The 12,729-nt window shown below is 34.1% G+C and overlaps 3 protein-coding genes across 4 annotated transcripts; 2 read left to right on the top strand and 1 right to left on the bottom strand.

The window, feature by feature from the left end:
• The first annotated feature begins 1,113 nt into the window (after window positions 1-1,113).
• LOAG_01725 (V-type proton ATPase subunit D 1) lies at window positions 1,114-3,851 on the top strand. The gene is made up of 8 exons (XM_003137263.2): window positions 1,114-1,240; window positions 1,466-1,539; window positions 1,641-1,738; window positions 1,842-2,020; window positions 2,328-2,485; window positions 2,813-2,924; window positions 2,983-3,125; window positions 3,308-3,851. Exons 1-8 carry the CDS (start codon window positions 1,120-1,122, stop codon window positions 3,467-3,469), a joined length of 1,047 nt encoding a protein of 348 aa, XP_003137311.1. The 5' UTR covers window positions 1,114-1,119; the 3' UTR covers window positions 3,470-3,851.
• A 303-nt stretch (window positions 3,852-4,154) lies between these two features.
• Window positions 4,155-6,803, bottom strand: LOAG_01726. Of its 2 annotated transcripts, XM_020445822.1 has the most exons (4): window positions 6,751-6,803; window positions 5,943-6,089; window positions 5,183-5,405; window positions 4,155-4,430 (listed from the first exon to the last, which is right to left on the bottom strand). In XM_020445822.1, exons 2-4 carry the CDS (start codon window positions 6,047-6,049, stop codon window positions 4,305-4,307), a joined length of 456 nt encoding a protein of 151 aa, XP_020305046.1. In that variant the 5' UTR covers window positions 6,050-6,089; window positions 6,751-6,803; the 3' UTR covers window positions 4,155-4,304. The 2 variants fall into 2 exon arrangements, with proteins under 2 accessions (XP_020305046.1, XP_003137312.2); XM_003137264.2 differs by lacking the exon at window positions 6,751-6,803 and having other exon boundaries at window positions 5,943-6,175.
• Window positions 6,804-10,504: 3,701 nt separating this feature from the next.
• LOAG_01727 (hypothetical protein) lies at window positions 10,505-12,709 on the top strand (the record flags this gene model as incomplete). The annotated part of the gene is made up of 5 exons (XM_003137265.2): window positions 10,505-10,614; window positions 10,797-11,079; window positions 11,704-11,884; window positions 12,193-12,360; window positions 12,507-12,709. The coding sequence occupies 5 exons, from the start codon at window positions 10,505-10,507 to the stop codon at window positions 12,707-12,709; spliced, it is 945 nt and encodes a 314-aa protein (XP_003137313.2).
• Window positions 12,710-12,729: the final 20 nt, after the last annotated feature.

Consider the following 12,729-nt stretch of genomic DNA (forward strand, 5'->3'; position numbering starts at 1 on the left):
AAAGTGTGTACATTCAGGAATGTCAGTCACATCACATTCAAACACTTCAGCAGTTCTCAATTCCTCTCATTACCTAATAATATTCAAAGACATTCTACTCGAGAGAGGAACCCACGATATTCCCCTCGTTCATTAACAGTACAACTATTTGGTCAACAAATGTGTCAGTCGGTAAGTTGATCAATAATCGACTATAAACACAGCGTTTATCTCATTCTCTGCCCCCTCCCCGCCTCATCCCTTTTTATCAAGATGATACAGTGTCAATGAGAGGATGAGATCTGGCCAGAATGAGAATGACCGATTTGATAACGTCATGTTGGTGGTCAATCTCCGCCTAAATCCCTCTGCGCCAATGATGAGAATGCACTGACCGATACTACTACTACTGCTGCATACCAAATAGTCCATTAAATTCCACTTCTCGATGTCACATTTCAAATATAGGGTCAGTTTAAAATATTTATTTATGTAGTTTATGAAAGGATAATGCAAGGGGAACCTCAATCTTCCAGATCAATCTGGTGAGTCGCGGTAGGGATTGATGATGCTACTGTTTATCATAGTCACTCTCTACCGTGATTATTCATTCGCAGTATTCCCACTGTCTTGTGTCATCTCGCCCTGTCAACTATCAATTGGCATGCCAATATGCATCCATGCAGATAACTTTGGAGAGAGAGGAGTGTGTTGAAATTTGACAGTTGCTCATACTTTGAAAATAGCGCTCTTTCCTGCAAAAGATGAGGAAAGATCGATCATTGGTGGGGGAGTTTTTTTTGGTCTGTGATAATCAGTAATGTATCTGGGAGGAGTGTGACTGGATTAGGCGGGGTTGGTTCGGATTAGGTTCGATTGGATAGCTTAGATCGGATCGGGTCGGATGACTTCTCTTTCTGCGAGATTTTAAATTGGTTTGGTCAATGAGATTTTGTTTTACTTTGATCTTACATGTCATCGCTTTAGTTGGTTTTTCTTTTTTTTTTTTTTAAATAAAATCACTGTTCATTTTTTTTCTTGTCGATGGTTAATGTCGTTGAAATTCTGAATAATGACTTTTGAAATTTGTGAGCAGAAATAAATTTGCAACCCTTTGGTAATGACATTTCTTCCTTTTAGATGGGCGAACATTTCTTTAACATCAATCACGGATATTTGGAGGGTTTGGTTCGCGGATTCAAGGGAGGTATTCTGACACAAACCGATTACGCTAATCTTGTCCAATGTGAAACCCTCGAAGGTAACTTCTTCCTTGCGAGGTTGAAGCAAATTTTGGAAATTCTAGTAATTTGCAAGAAAATTGAAGCCAAACAACTTTAACTGAGTATAAGAGCGGACTGTTAGTCTTTAGAATTTATGAAAAGTCAATTGGGAAAGGATGAAAACTGGTATTTAAGAAATATTCACATGCTATCTTCCTTCATGAAAAGTTTTTATGGAAGGTACTAAATTATGAAGTTTTCAGATCTGAAGCTTCATATTCAGTCAACAGATTATGGAAGTTTTTTGGCAAACGAACCAGGCTCAATAACAGTTCAGGTTAATCAGTGGATCATACGAACACATGAGCATTTATTTGGAGAAATGACTTTCATTTGCACATAATTCCTTTTTATAGTTCCTTGATCTTAATTTTGCAGGTCATCGATGAGAGATTGAAAGAAAAGCTGGTAACAGAGTTCACACATTTTCGAAACAATGCCCTGGAGCCTTTATCCACATTTTTGGACTATATAACGTTAGTTATAGAATTTATATTAACTGTTCATGTTCACGATTTTTTCTAAAGTAGAGATGATCTTCTGGCTATCTCTTCCAATTTTTAGTGAAAACAATTTCAGATACTCATATATGATTGATAACATCATTTTGCTCATTACGGGGACGTTACATCAGCGACCCATCACTGAGCTGATCTCAAAATGTCATCCTCTTGGTTCTTTTGAGCAGATGGAAGCTATTCATATTGTTTCAACACCAGCTGAGCTTTATAATGCCGTGCTCGTGGACACTCCTTTAGGCATGAAATATCTTTAATTTTAGTTGTGAAATATTTAAAATGTGATACGATATGTGCAGATTTGTGATGTCACACTATTTTGAAATTTTCAGTGACTTTCTTGTAAATCGCAGGTATGAACAAGCGTTTAGTGAAGATGACGTTTAATGAAGTATAAGATGCAAGTGCCAGGGCACAGGAGATTCTTTTTTTTATCAAACAATATTGACTCAATTCAGCAATATTTCAAATCTTTGTTTCAATTTCTTAGTGCATTTAATAGTTTTTTATCATAATCCCTGAAGTACCACTTATTCTTCTTTTGCAGCATCGTACTTTGTTGATTGTATCAACGAACAGGACTTAGATGAAATGAATGTGGAAATAATTCGTAATACTTTATATCGCTCCTACTTAGAAGACTTCTACAAATTTTGCAAACGTTTAGGAGGCAAAACAGCAGAAGTTATGGGTGAAATTCTCGCGGTATGTTGAAAAAAAATGGAATTATGGTGTTGAAATTGATTTAACACAGATAAAATTGAATTGTTCGCTCTTTGGTATTAGCAGTTGTCTGTTGTTCATAATAGCATGTCCATTGCTGTCTTCCGAAGCTACAGCAAAATTACTATATTGAAACCGGAAATGCCTGAAAGTATCGAAACATCGTACCCGGTTTCAATACTTTTTGTAAGATCATTTTCACATCGTAATGCCATTTAGGTCAGTATTGAGTTATTCTTTCTAAAAAGGAAGGAGTATTTCTTGCTCAGGTCAATAACTCTTAACTCTTTTTATAAGTACTTTTTGCAGTTTGAAGCAGATCGCCGTGCCATTATAATAACAATCAACAGTTTTGATACCGAATTGTCAAAGGATGATCGAGCCAAGCTTTATCCGCGATGTGGAAAACTTTATCCTGAAGGTACATTTCTATAACATTTGATATCGCTGAAGCCTGTTAATATTTGTTATCAATTAAGGGTTGGCTGGATTATCGAAAGCGGATGATTACGAACAAGTTAAGCAGGTCTGTGAATACTATTCAGATTATCGTGCGCTTTTTGAAGGATCTGGTTTACAACCTGGCGAAAAGGCGCTTGAAGATAAGTTCTTAGAGTACGAAGTGAGTTTGTTTCATAATTCTTATTCATATTCCAGTTTCAAAAAAAAAAAAAACATATAGCCAAATAGAAATTCTCGGTACTCCTACCTTATGGTGATACAGTAAGACCTGAAATCCAGTCCAGTTAAACTGTCAATCAGATTATTAGGACTGTACCAACTTTTTTGTCACAATACTTTCAGGTAAAACTGAACGTCCTATCATTTTTGCATCAGTTCCATTTCGGTGTGTTCTATGCATTCATTAAGCTTAAAGAGCAAGAAATGAGAAACATTATTTGGATCGCGGAATGCATATCACAGAGGCACCGAGCTAAAATCGATAATTACATTCCGATTTTATGAAATTTCATCGGTTTCCATAGAAATGTCGTAGTTTTCCACCATTCCTTTTTATTAATAGTAGAAAGATCATCTTATGTTGCAGATTAGTTATGGCCAATTGTTCAGTCTTCTGTTGTACATGTTGGCTTATAGAAAGTTTATATGGATTAATTCAGTAGTGTATCTGTCATGTGGTTTTCCTCTTAAAGATCGATATTTCCACCGCTATAAAAGACTTGATCTGATTTCCTTTTCTCTTAGCTGATTACGACATCCTGTGATTCATTTATGTAGCAAGCATGTGTCCAGCCTTTGTATATCCTAGTCATATACAGTATTCTATATGCTTATCAGCATTTTCATTTCGTTACATTTCAGTCCAATATAAATATCTAGTGTTGTGTTACGTTATAGTCACTCACTTATTATTTGTGAATAACGAACAAGAACGGCGGGACAGACAGACTTAGCTTCACGACGAAATGTTAGAAAAACAGTTAAGGAAGACTGGATTTGAATGTTTTGGAGATCTGTGACCAAGTTGAACAGAGTAACCCTAGTAGGCTTATAAATAGATCTTGCTGTCGTCACTTTCTTAATCTTCAGACATCATAGATCACCCTGTGAACCAAATTGGCCTGAATTCTAAATTCCAGCCAAACATGCATAAAACTCACGAACCAATTGTCAGAGTCCCATGATTTGTATATCGTTGTTGGCTAAGGTTATGCGCAAATCAGAAAAAGCCCGGAATTTTCTTTTCGTCATTACCTCTAATCAAGATAAATCCTTTGCTTACTGCTTGCATCAGAACAAAACATTTATTGGACACCTTCGTAACAATAATAATTTTCCATTACTTGAGCGGGATAAAACGAGAAGAATGTGTCGCACCAATACCTGGCCGCCCATGCTTCACAGGTTTGTATGTGATTGCGAATTCTCCCAAATAATAACCAATCATTTCAGGCTTTATTTCGACCTGAAATCATCGTCAGGTCAATTTCACTTCATAAGAATTAATAAGTCATTTAGAAAACTGCAGTGTATATGAAAAGGAAAAAAAGATGAAACAGCAGTATGTCCTCGGCTAGTATCAGGAGCAACTAGAACCAAATATTTGAAAAATTTCGTCATAACAGGTGTACTGTAACCAATTGGACTTCGAGGATAATCCATTTCGAAGTAGGTTTTTCGTACAGTACCATTATATAGCACAATTAAAAAAAGATCATACAAATGGAAAGTATGACAGAGAGTGCATTGTGCATACAGTAAGAGTATCTTTGCGTTATAAACGATTCATTCCAAATTAAAAGTAATCCTATAATTACGTTCATCAAATACTCATCAAACGTTCATCACCGTTCATCAAATGCTGATATAAGCTGTTCGCGAAAGTCTTGGTGAACAATGAGTACAAATATAGAAGTCTCAAAAATATCGAGATTTCATTAAGCAAGACTAAGTAAGACCCACTGATAGACGAGACAGAATTAACGACAGATCTAATTAAGTCCATCATCATTCTGCAGTAGTTATCCTTCACAACAAATTTATTTACCCAAAGTTAACCAACACGAGCTTACCATCTTGTCCACGTAATAACAGTATAATATGTTACATTATTCTCTTACATCTCCTCATTTCCCAGTCCCGTATATACACACAAGCCGGCAGTCTTAAAAATAAAATAAATCCATTGTAAAAACAATATTTTCGGAAAAAGCTTACCTGGTTGAAAACTTTGCCGTTGTACACTCCCACGACTGATCCAACCATTTCGGGTAATACAATCATATCACGTAAATGAGTCTTAATTGTGGCTGGTTTTTCATGCATTGAAGCTTCCTTTTTTGCTTTTCGTAACCGATTTAAGAATGCCAAATGTTTGCGTTTCAAGCCGCGAGCCAGACGTCTACGTGCACGGCAGGGCAACAGTTTTGCCAACTGATCACTAAAAAAAACTTCTTTTGTACAATTTCCTGCAAGTGAGTAACTTTAGTTCGCTTAGCGTTGGGTCATTACATTACCTATGCATCTATTATAGAATCGTTCATATCTAGAAAAACCGCTCCAAGCACATCGGCCCTAAACGCATGGCCATATAGTCAAGTCAGTAACAACGATCATTAATTAGAACATCAATAGATTTTTCAATGAGTCCTACCCAATTAACCGATAAGGGAAAGACAAAGTGAAGGGAATCCACTGCTCAATTCAAATGATCTTATATCACAACAACCAGAAATAATCAGTTATTGCTGTATCACACAACAAAGATACAACAATGCAGTGAACATGATCGCATACTGACCTCCAGTATATGTACCCAGTTTGCAATTATATATTTCCTCTTTCACTGTACCTTTCGACAAAGTAATAATAAATAGTAACCTTTCGTAGTGACTGATGAAACTGTTATGTAGTATTAAGTATCAACAATTTTGATGAACAGTCTATCCGAAATTAAACAAACTGTACTACTACTAACCGATTCAAATCCAATAGCTGATCCAAATCGACTCCACGATATGTGAATTTCTTAAAGGTACGCTTCTTTTTCAGCTCAGCAGCTGCAGCTTCATCCGTTTGTGACATGACTGCTGTGCAGTAGTTTACACAACAACAACAACAAACTCTGCAGTTGAAGAAATAATTTAATCTGATGTTTTTATGCATGACACAAACTACTACCACAATGAAAAAATAACTTGGACAATCTGCAAAAACTATGTCATCGTGTTATTCTATCCGATAATCATCATAATATAGAAAGACTTCAGGTCTCAAAAGCAAGAAGGTATACATTGTCTTAAATTTCTGAAGAAACATTGAGCTCAACTTATGTTATTTGATACTTCCTCCCAAAAATTCTAACTTGACCAGTCCGCATAACTTGGATGGGCAAAGAACAAGCATCTTTTAACTTGAACAGCTAGAGAATAGAATACCAACTGATTTAGGTACTCAGTGAGGAAGTCATTGGCCTAGTAATGCCCAATAATGATATGATATACTGCCAGAAATTCCAATTAAGTCTAGAAGACAGCACCACCACTTGGATCTCATCAACAGAGCAGTTCGTATCACAAAATGCTTAAGAAGTGAATGAATTACATGACAGGGAAGTGTGGTGGAACTATCTATCTCGTCCCATCGATGAGTCAAGTAATTACCAGATAGTCCCATCGACAGAGCTGATTACTTACTCCTGTGTTTTCCCTAATCCTTTAGGTAACATGTCCTAACTATTCCAAAGCCAACTCCTAATATATTCTAATCAGATGAGAAACTCATACCGTGAAAGGACAACCGCCTAAAAGCCAGATTATACCTTTACGTCAAACCATCGTCTCGCTATACCCAGTGACGATACGAAATTAGTTCGTCTCAACGAATGGAATAAAAAGGAAGATTGAGAAGTGCAGGAAGTGGTGGATCGATGCTGGCTGTGTCTTTAATTCTTTAATTTTTCGATTTGTGAAGCTTATGGACTCAAAGTGAACTTCTCTATAATTATCGAACAGAAAGACTTCTTGAAAGCATTCCAGTTAGACAAATGTGAAGAACAAAGGATATGTTTGTTTTCTTTTCTTAAAAAGAGTTAGAATCGAAGAGTTGCTGTGTAAATCTTTGAGACTGACATCAGTTATCTATCTATGCTTACACTCTTATTCATTCACTACTTTTTCATTTCTGCTATATCATTTTATCAGCATTATCGAATATATGTATATGTGAGTCCTCGTTTCTCCTTATATAACCTTTTTTTCTTGTTGCGATTAGCATTATTCGTTTATAGGATTGAAAATGCAAGAGTTATGGATTGTGCTGGAACTGTAACGATTGATACGTTTCAAGTTATCCTCTATAATTACGATATTTTTTTAAATGAACTTCTTATTTAAAATTAATGATAAATATTTGAAAATATTGTCAAATGGATGGATAAATTACAAAAATTCCGAGGATAAAGGGTGCCTGGAAGGTTATTCAGGCTCGAGCCAACAAGTCATTCATCATTGGTCCAAGATAATAAGTCTGAGTCACCACATATGCTACTACTGAACCGTTAAGATGAGAAATTTGTAGTAAGCAACTAGAGTGATTTCACGATATGATTGATTGAGTTTCAAGTTTTCTGCTGGATTTTAACTTAATTTTTAAATTCAATTTCAACTCAACTCAACCCAATTGTAACTTTTTACTTCTTTTATGCAACTACAAATTAATAATAAGAGATTTTGAAAACTTTCTTGCTTCTCTTTCCTTCTCTCCCTCTCCTTCTTTTTTAAATATAAAAACATATTAATTTTAAATAAAAATTTTAGTAAATCTTCCAGTATTTTTAGAAATAGTAAGTGATCACCAGTGTAGTTTGCATATTAACCAGCTTAGTGGCCAGTGTAATGTTACAATTTTTCTATGAGTTGCCTGTTGAAAAATTTCAATTTAAAGATTTGAATTTGAAGATTTGAAGGGAACAGCTAAATTCCTTCTACTGGACTAAATTTTCTGGCTTTGTCTATGATGATGGTCATCTTGTCCTTTTCCTTGCTTTTTCTATGACATGGCTAGCTTGTCCTCTATCCAAAACATTTAATACCAAAAATAAAATTAAAAAAACTTTTATTGGTCTCAGTGTTGCTTATCTTAAAAGAAATTAAAAGCTAATCAGTAAATGAAACAAGAAAACTATTGCTGTTCTTAGCTTAACAGTTTAATTTTCGCAAAAATTTCATTCAAAAAATCATTCCTTAAAATTATTTCACAAACAACAATGAGCAATTTCCACTTTGACGTTGATTCAAATATTTTGACGATTTCTTTCTGTCCTCTCCTCATTTGTCTACCATCTCTGGAAGTTTTCCATTTTCCCATTGCTCGTTTCCATCGGTGGGTGTGCCATTTCAAGTTTGTATTTTATAAAAACAGTTATGTTTTAAAGATTACTTTGTACGAAATGAGTGAGTAATATCAGATATTTCAAATTTGCATATTAATTGAATTTTATGACCATGGCTGTCATGTTTTCATTCATTATTTTCGTGAAATAAATCAATATTGGAGATCTTTGAATTTTCTCATTTTAAAGTCACATATGAACGACTGCCGTCGTCAAGGGTTTATTTATCCCATACGGTTATCCCACAAAGAATGCTTTCTGATCAGCGATTGTTTAATTTACTAATCAAGTACAGTTCCCCCGTCTCACTTTTTTTTCATTTATAATTTCTGCTCTAATTTAACTCTGTTACACTGTCCATCTCTTTATCCCTTTTTTTTTCTTTTTAAAATTATTTATCAGTGTTCTGTGCAGTGCACTATCAAATCAGTAGTTGTACGAGTATATCTAAAGATTTAAATAGAACAGAAATTAATCGTTCCGAATTTTAAAAGCTTACTGATACAGATTTTCTTGAAACTTTGACTGAAAATTTGATTTAATGCATTGAGCTGATTGTATTTTGAGTTGTTGATTTCAGTTATTGATTTCAAACTTTCTCATATTTTGACTTTAGTTTATATCTGATGTTGAAATAAGCACATAAGTGAGATGTGTCGTGCAATGATTTATATTACCAATTTCTTCTGGCGTTCCTCTCAGAGGATCTTTTACTCAAAGAGGAAGAAGTTATTTTCTCCTGTCAATGTAATTATCAATTCCTGTCATTTTTTAAATACATGTAAAATGGGTCTAAACGACACCCACCTAGTCTCATTTCCTGATTTTTCTGGTCATGTCTAATTAATCGGTGCACAATTAACCTGTTTTTGAACATTCTCATTTGATTCAGATCCGGGATCCGAAAAAAAATCTCGGTAAAATTTTATTTTGCTAATAATTTACCCATACTTTCGCAAGAAATAATAGAAGAAGTACGTGGATTATTCATACACATCTCTTTAAATTGATAACAGGCGTGTTACGCATGTCAAACTACCATAAAAAAACTACCATAAACCGTCATTGTACCAAAGAAATGCGTGACAAGAAAAAGTGATCAGTAAAAAATGAATGAGACAAATGTGATTTCAATCATTGAAAAAGAAATTTTTTCTTCGTCAGCAATTTTTTTAGTTGCTAAGTTTTTAGCAGAACAAACGATTTGAATATTTGATTGAAATTTATTTTAGCATGGGATGATGATGATACTTATGCAAATTCTAATCTTTTTCAGAATTCTTAAAATGCTATCGTTGTGGAAACAAGTAATGCTTTTGATGTGGAAAAGTATTCTGATCTCTAAGAGACAGAAAGTTTGTCATTCCATCTTTCCAATAATTGTAGTAAGTAAAAGGATCGGTGAATGATCAAACTCCCATTTCCGCTTCAGAATGGGACTTCTCACTCAATTAACTGTATCTAAGCTGTGATAAAAATGGAGCTAAAAAGTGTCATCATTAAATTAAATTGTCAATAATACTGAATTTTCTGAAGTAACTTCAGTTTTGTGAGTGGAAAATTTTCGGCAATATTGAAGAATTATATTATATTGGATACAGAATTTCAAAAAATTCGAAAGTTTCGAATTCACTTTAAAATTCGATTTCCAAATTAAATAGTAAAATCTAAAAGGCTTCAAAAAATGGTTCCGAAAATTAAAAATTTAGATCTGGTTTGCTCTTGAATTACTGTTACCAATTCTTCTATTTGGTATTCTTGCATTAGTGAGAGCGAGAAATTTCACAGAAACATATTCAACATGTAAGTTGTCGTGTTTTCGAATAGATTACTTGGCTGAATAAATTGTTGGCTCATTTTTCGTTTACACAGCGAAACCAAATTCTTCTCTGTCAAGTTAATTAGTTAGAAATGTAAATGTCTGGTAGTTCTTAGGCCAAGAACCATATCTTTTTGAGCTAAATATGAACCATCTGTTGTTGATCGAAACAAGTTGTTGACTAAACAAGTTGTTGACAAATTGCTGTTGATCGTTTCCTTATTAACAGTGCACTGCACCACACCTTACATGATGATACCCTTGTCAACATAACGATGAAGTAGTTTCAGGTCATTATGATGCAAAGGCTTTACCATCCGCTGGATTAATGCCTTTTGTTCAGAGTTACTTGTGTTCTTTCACAAATCCTTGCTATGAGACTCCAACAACAGGTGACGATACCGCCAAAATTAATAGTGATGGGCGCAAACAGTCACTGTAAGTGCCAAAGATGTGAATTTCAAGCAAAGTTTCAAACTGAATTTAGGATTAAAATTTTAATAGAAAGCTACATTTGCATGTTGTAAATTCCAAAAAAACTCCTTTTTTCAGTTTTCGAAATTTTCGGTTACATTTTTTCTTGAATTTCAACAAAAATTAACATAAAATTATTATTACAGCATTGTTACAATTGCCAGAGGTATAGCAGAAATGTATGTTGCGATAGGTTCAGAACCGATCAAATGGGCTAACTTATCGAATTCGATCATTTCGTTGGTTGACATATTCGCCCATTTCACGCCACATGCCTTTCAAAAACCCATTCCCTTGGTTTCATTTTTCAATTCCACTAAAGAAGCTGTCGGATTCTTCAAATCAACTTTAAATATCAACGACGAATTGTCTGTCAACTTAAGTCATGCCCGAATTACACCACTTTACGCTCTGGAAATTATCGGGAAGGTTTGCATTTAACGAAGTCAAATGGAATCATTGCAAGATTTAAATCTTACAAAACTTATACTTTAACATTACTGCATTATTGCCAGTCTTTTTAGTATCATCAAACTATTTGAAATATGTTTTTGCTAAAAATATTTAGACTTCACTCTTAACAAGCAGTAGAAGTTTCACTTGGAGAAAAATCAATTTGTTATGCAATTTGATGGATCATGTGATAAATTCAATCTATCCAACGGATATATTTCACTCAAATTTATTATGTGAACAATTTGAAAGCAAGATATTTCAATATCTTATGCAATTTAATGCCGATGAAATACATGCAATGATATTAGAAGCTTTGCACAATGTATGTATGTGTTATGTTTAATAGATAGATATCATTGGGATTCATTGGAAAAGTTAATTGTGGTGATACTCCAAAAATTCATAATATTTCAGGAGAAAAATTTGAAATTTTCATTAAATTTTTCGAAAAAACAAACCTTTGAAAAAGGTTTTTTAATTTAAAAAGAGCTAAAAAATTTTCAAAAATTGATGATTTTCACAAATTTGGCAACAAATATTATAAAAGTGTATAAGAAGTATAGGTATGAATTGTGAAAAGATTTAAATAATTTTTAGTGGCTGAAATTTACATTAGCAAACAATATCAACATGGAATACGAGGAACTACTGGAAATATTCAACACATTGCGTAGTTTTCAAAATGATCAAGTGATCAGGAAGTTCATTTCATTCCTATCAATCGTTGATTTCAGTAATTACACTTCAGTAATTAATGCGATACACTGTGGGAATAACCGTAAGTTTTCATTTCATAACTAGAATGATTTTAAATTCTTAGAATAGCTTTTGATATTTTAGTCTTAGAGAATCAAAAGTATTTGTGTAAGTGAACCAACTTTTTCCTCATTATCCACTTCTGACAAATTTTCTAGTACCTTTGATTATTCAATCTATGAGGATGGGACAACTTCTTTCTGGGTGACATTGTTCTCAAACTCGTCTATGAAAATCTTTCTTTAAAACAATTTAGCCACTAGTTTGAGTTAAATTAATTTAGCTTTAAATGTATTCAATAGATTTTATAGATTTTGAAAATTTATTCAGCTTACGACCAAAGTTCGCATGAGGGAAAGTCCATTCCTGATGCAACAACAACAGCCGCGTACAATGTTGACAGAGATAAAATATATGATTTTTTGCGTCGCTTAACACCTCGACATAGTGGACAACATAAGAAAAAACAATTTTGTGGTCTTATTCCGATACATTCAGGTATTTCGATCATTCCGGTTCATCCAAATATTTCGGTCATTCCGGTTCATTGGAGTATTCTGATCATTACAACCAACTAACATATTTTGTTTACTATACTATGCTACACTGCTTTACTTTCCGATAATGAAAGCATTATATTTCAGAGAGAAACTGTTCATTCCTGGAAGGTGCAGCTTTGTCACAATTAATGCCGTTGATTAATGGCTATATCCTGTTGGCGCCCGCTTCTCCTACTGTTGACGCATTTGCCGAAAAGGTGATGTTGTGGTGGATTTGCAACACTTCAGAATGCATTATTATTCATCATTCTACCACAGTTCCCTTAACATCGCTATCAAGATGTTAGCTGCGTGACCACTTTAGAAT

This window comes from Loa loa, assembly GCF_000183805.2.
Source record: "Loa loa unplaced genomic scaffold supercont3.349, whole genome shotgun sequence".
Lineage (NCBI taxonomy): Eukaryota > Metazoa > Nematoda > Chromadorea > Rhabditida > Onchocercidae > Loa > Loa loa.

What these genes read in the sequence shown, in the direction of transcription:
- LOAG_01725 (XM_003137263.2), top strand. Translation starts at nt 1,120, where the DNA reads ATGGGCGAACATTTCTTTAACATCAATCACGGATATTTGGAGGGTTTG. An exon ending in CAGGCTCAATAACAGTTCAG is followed by an intron (nt 1,540 to 1,640) that starts GTTAATCAGTGG and finishes TTAATTTTGCAG; the next exon opens with GTCATCGATGAGAGATTGAA. An exon ending in ATAAGTTCTTAGAGTACGAA is followed by an intron (nt 3,126 to 3,307) that starts GTGAGTTTGTTT and finishes CAATACTTTCAG; the next exon opens with GTAAAACTGAACGTCCTATC.
- LOAG_01726 (XM_003137264.2), bottom strand. Translation starts at nt 6,130, where the DNA reads ATGCATAAAAACATCAGATTAAATTATTTCTTCAACTGCAGAGTTTGT. An exon ending in CAGCTATTGGATTTGAATCG is followed by an intron (nt 5,406 to 5,942) that starts GTTAGTAGTAGT and finishes AGTTTTTTTTAG; the next exon opens with TGATCAGTTGGCAAAACTGT. An exon ending in ACGGCAAAGTTTTCAACCAG is followed by an intron (nt 4,431 to 5,182) that starts GTAAGCTTTTTC and finishes CGATGATTTCAG; the next exon opens with GTCGAAATAAAGCCTGAAAT.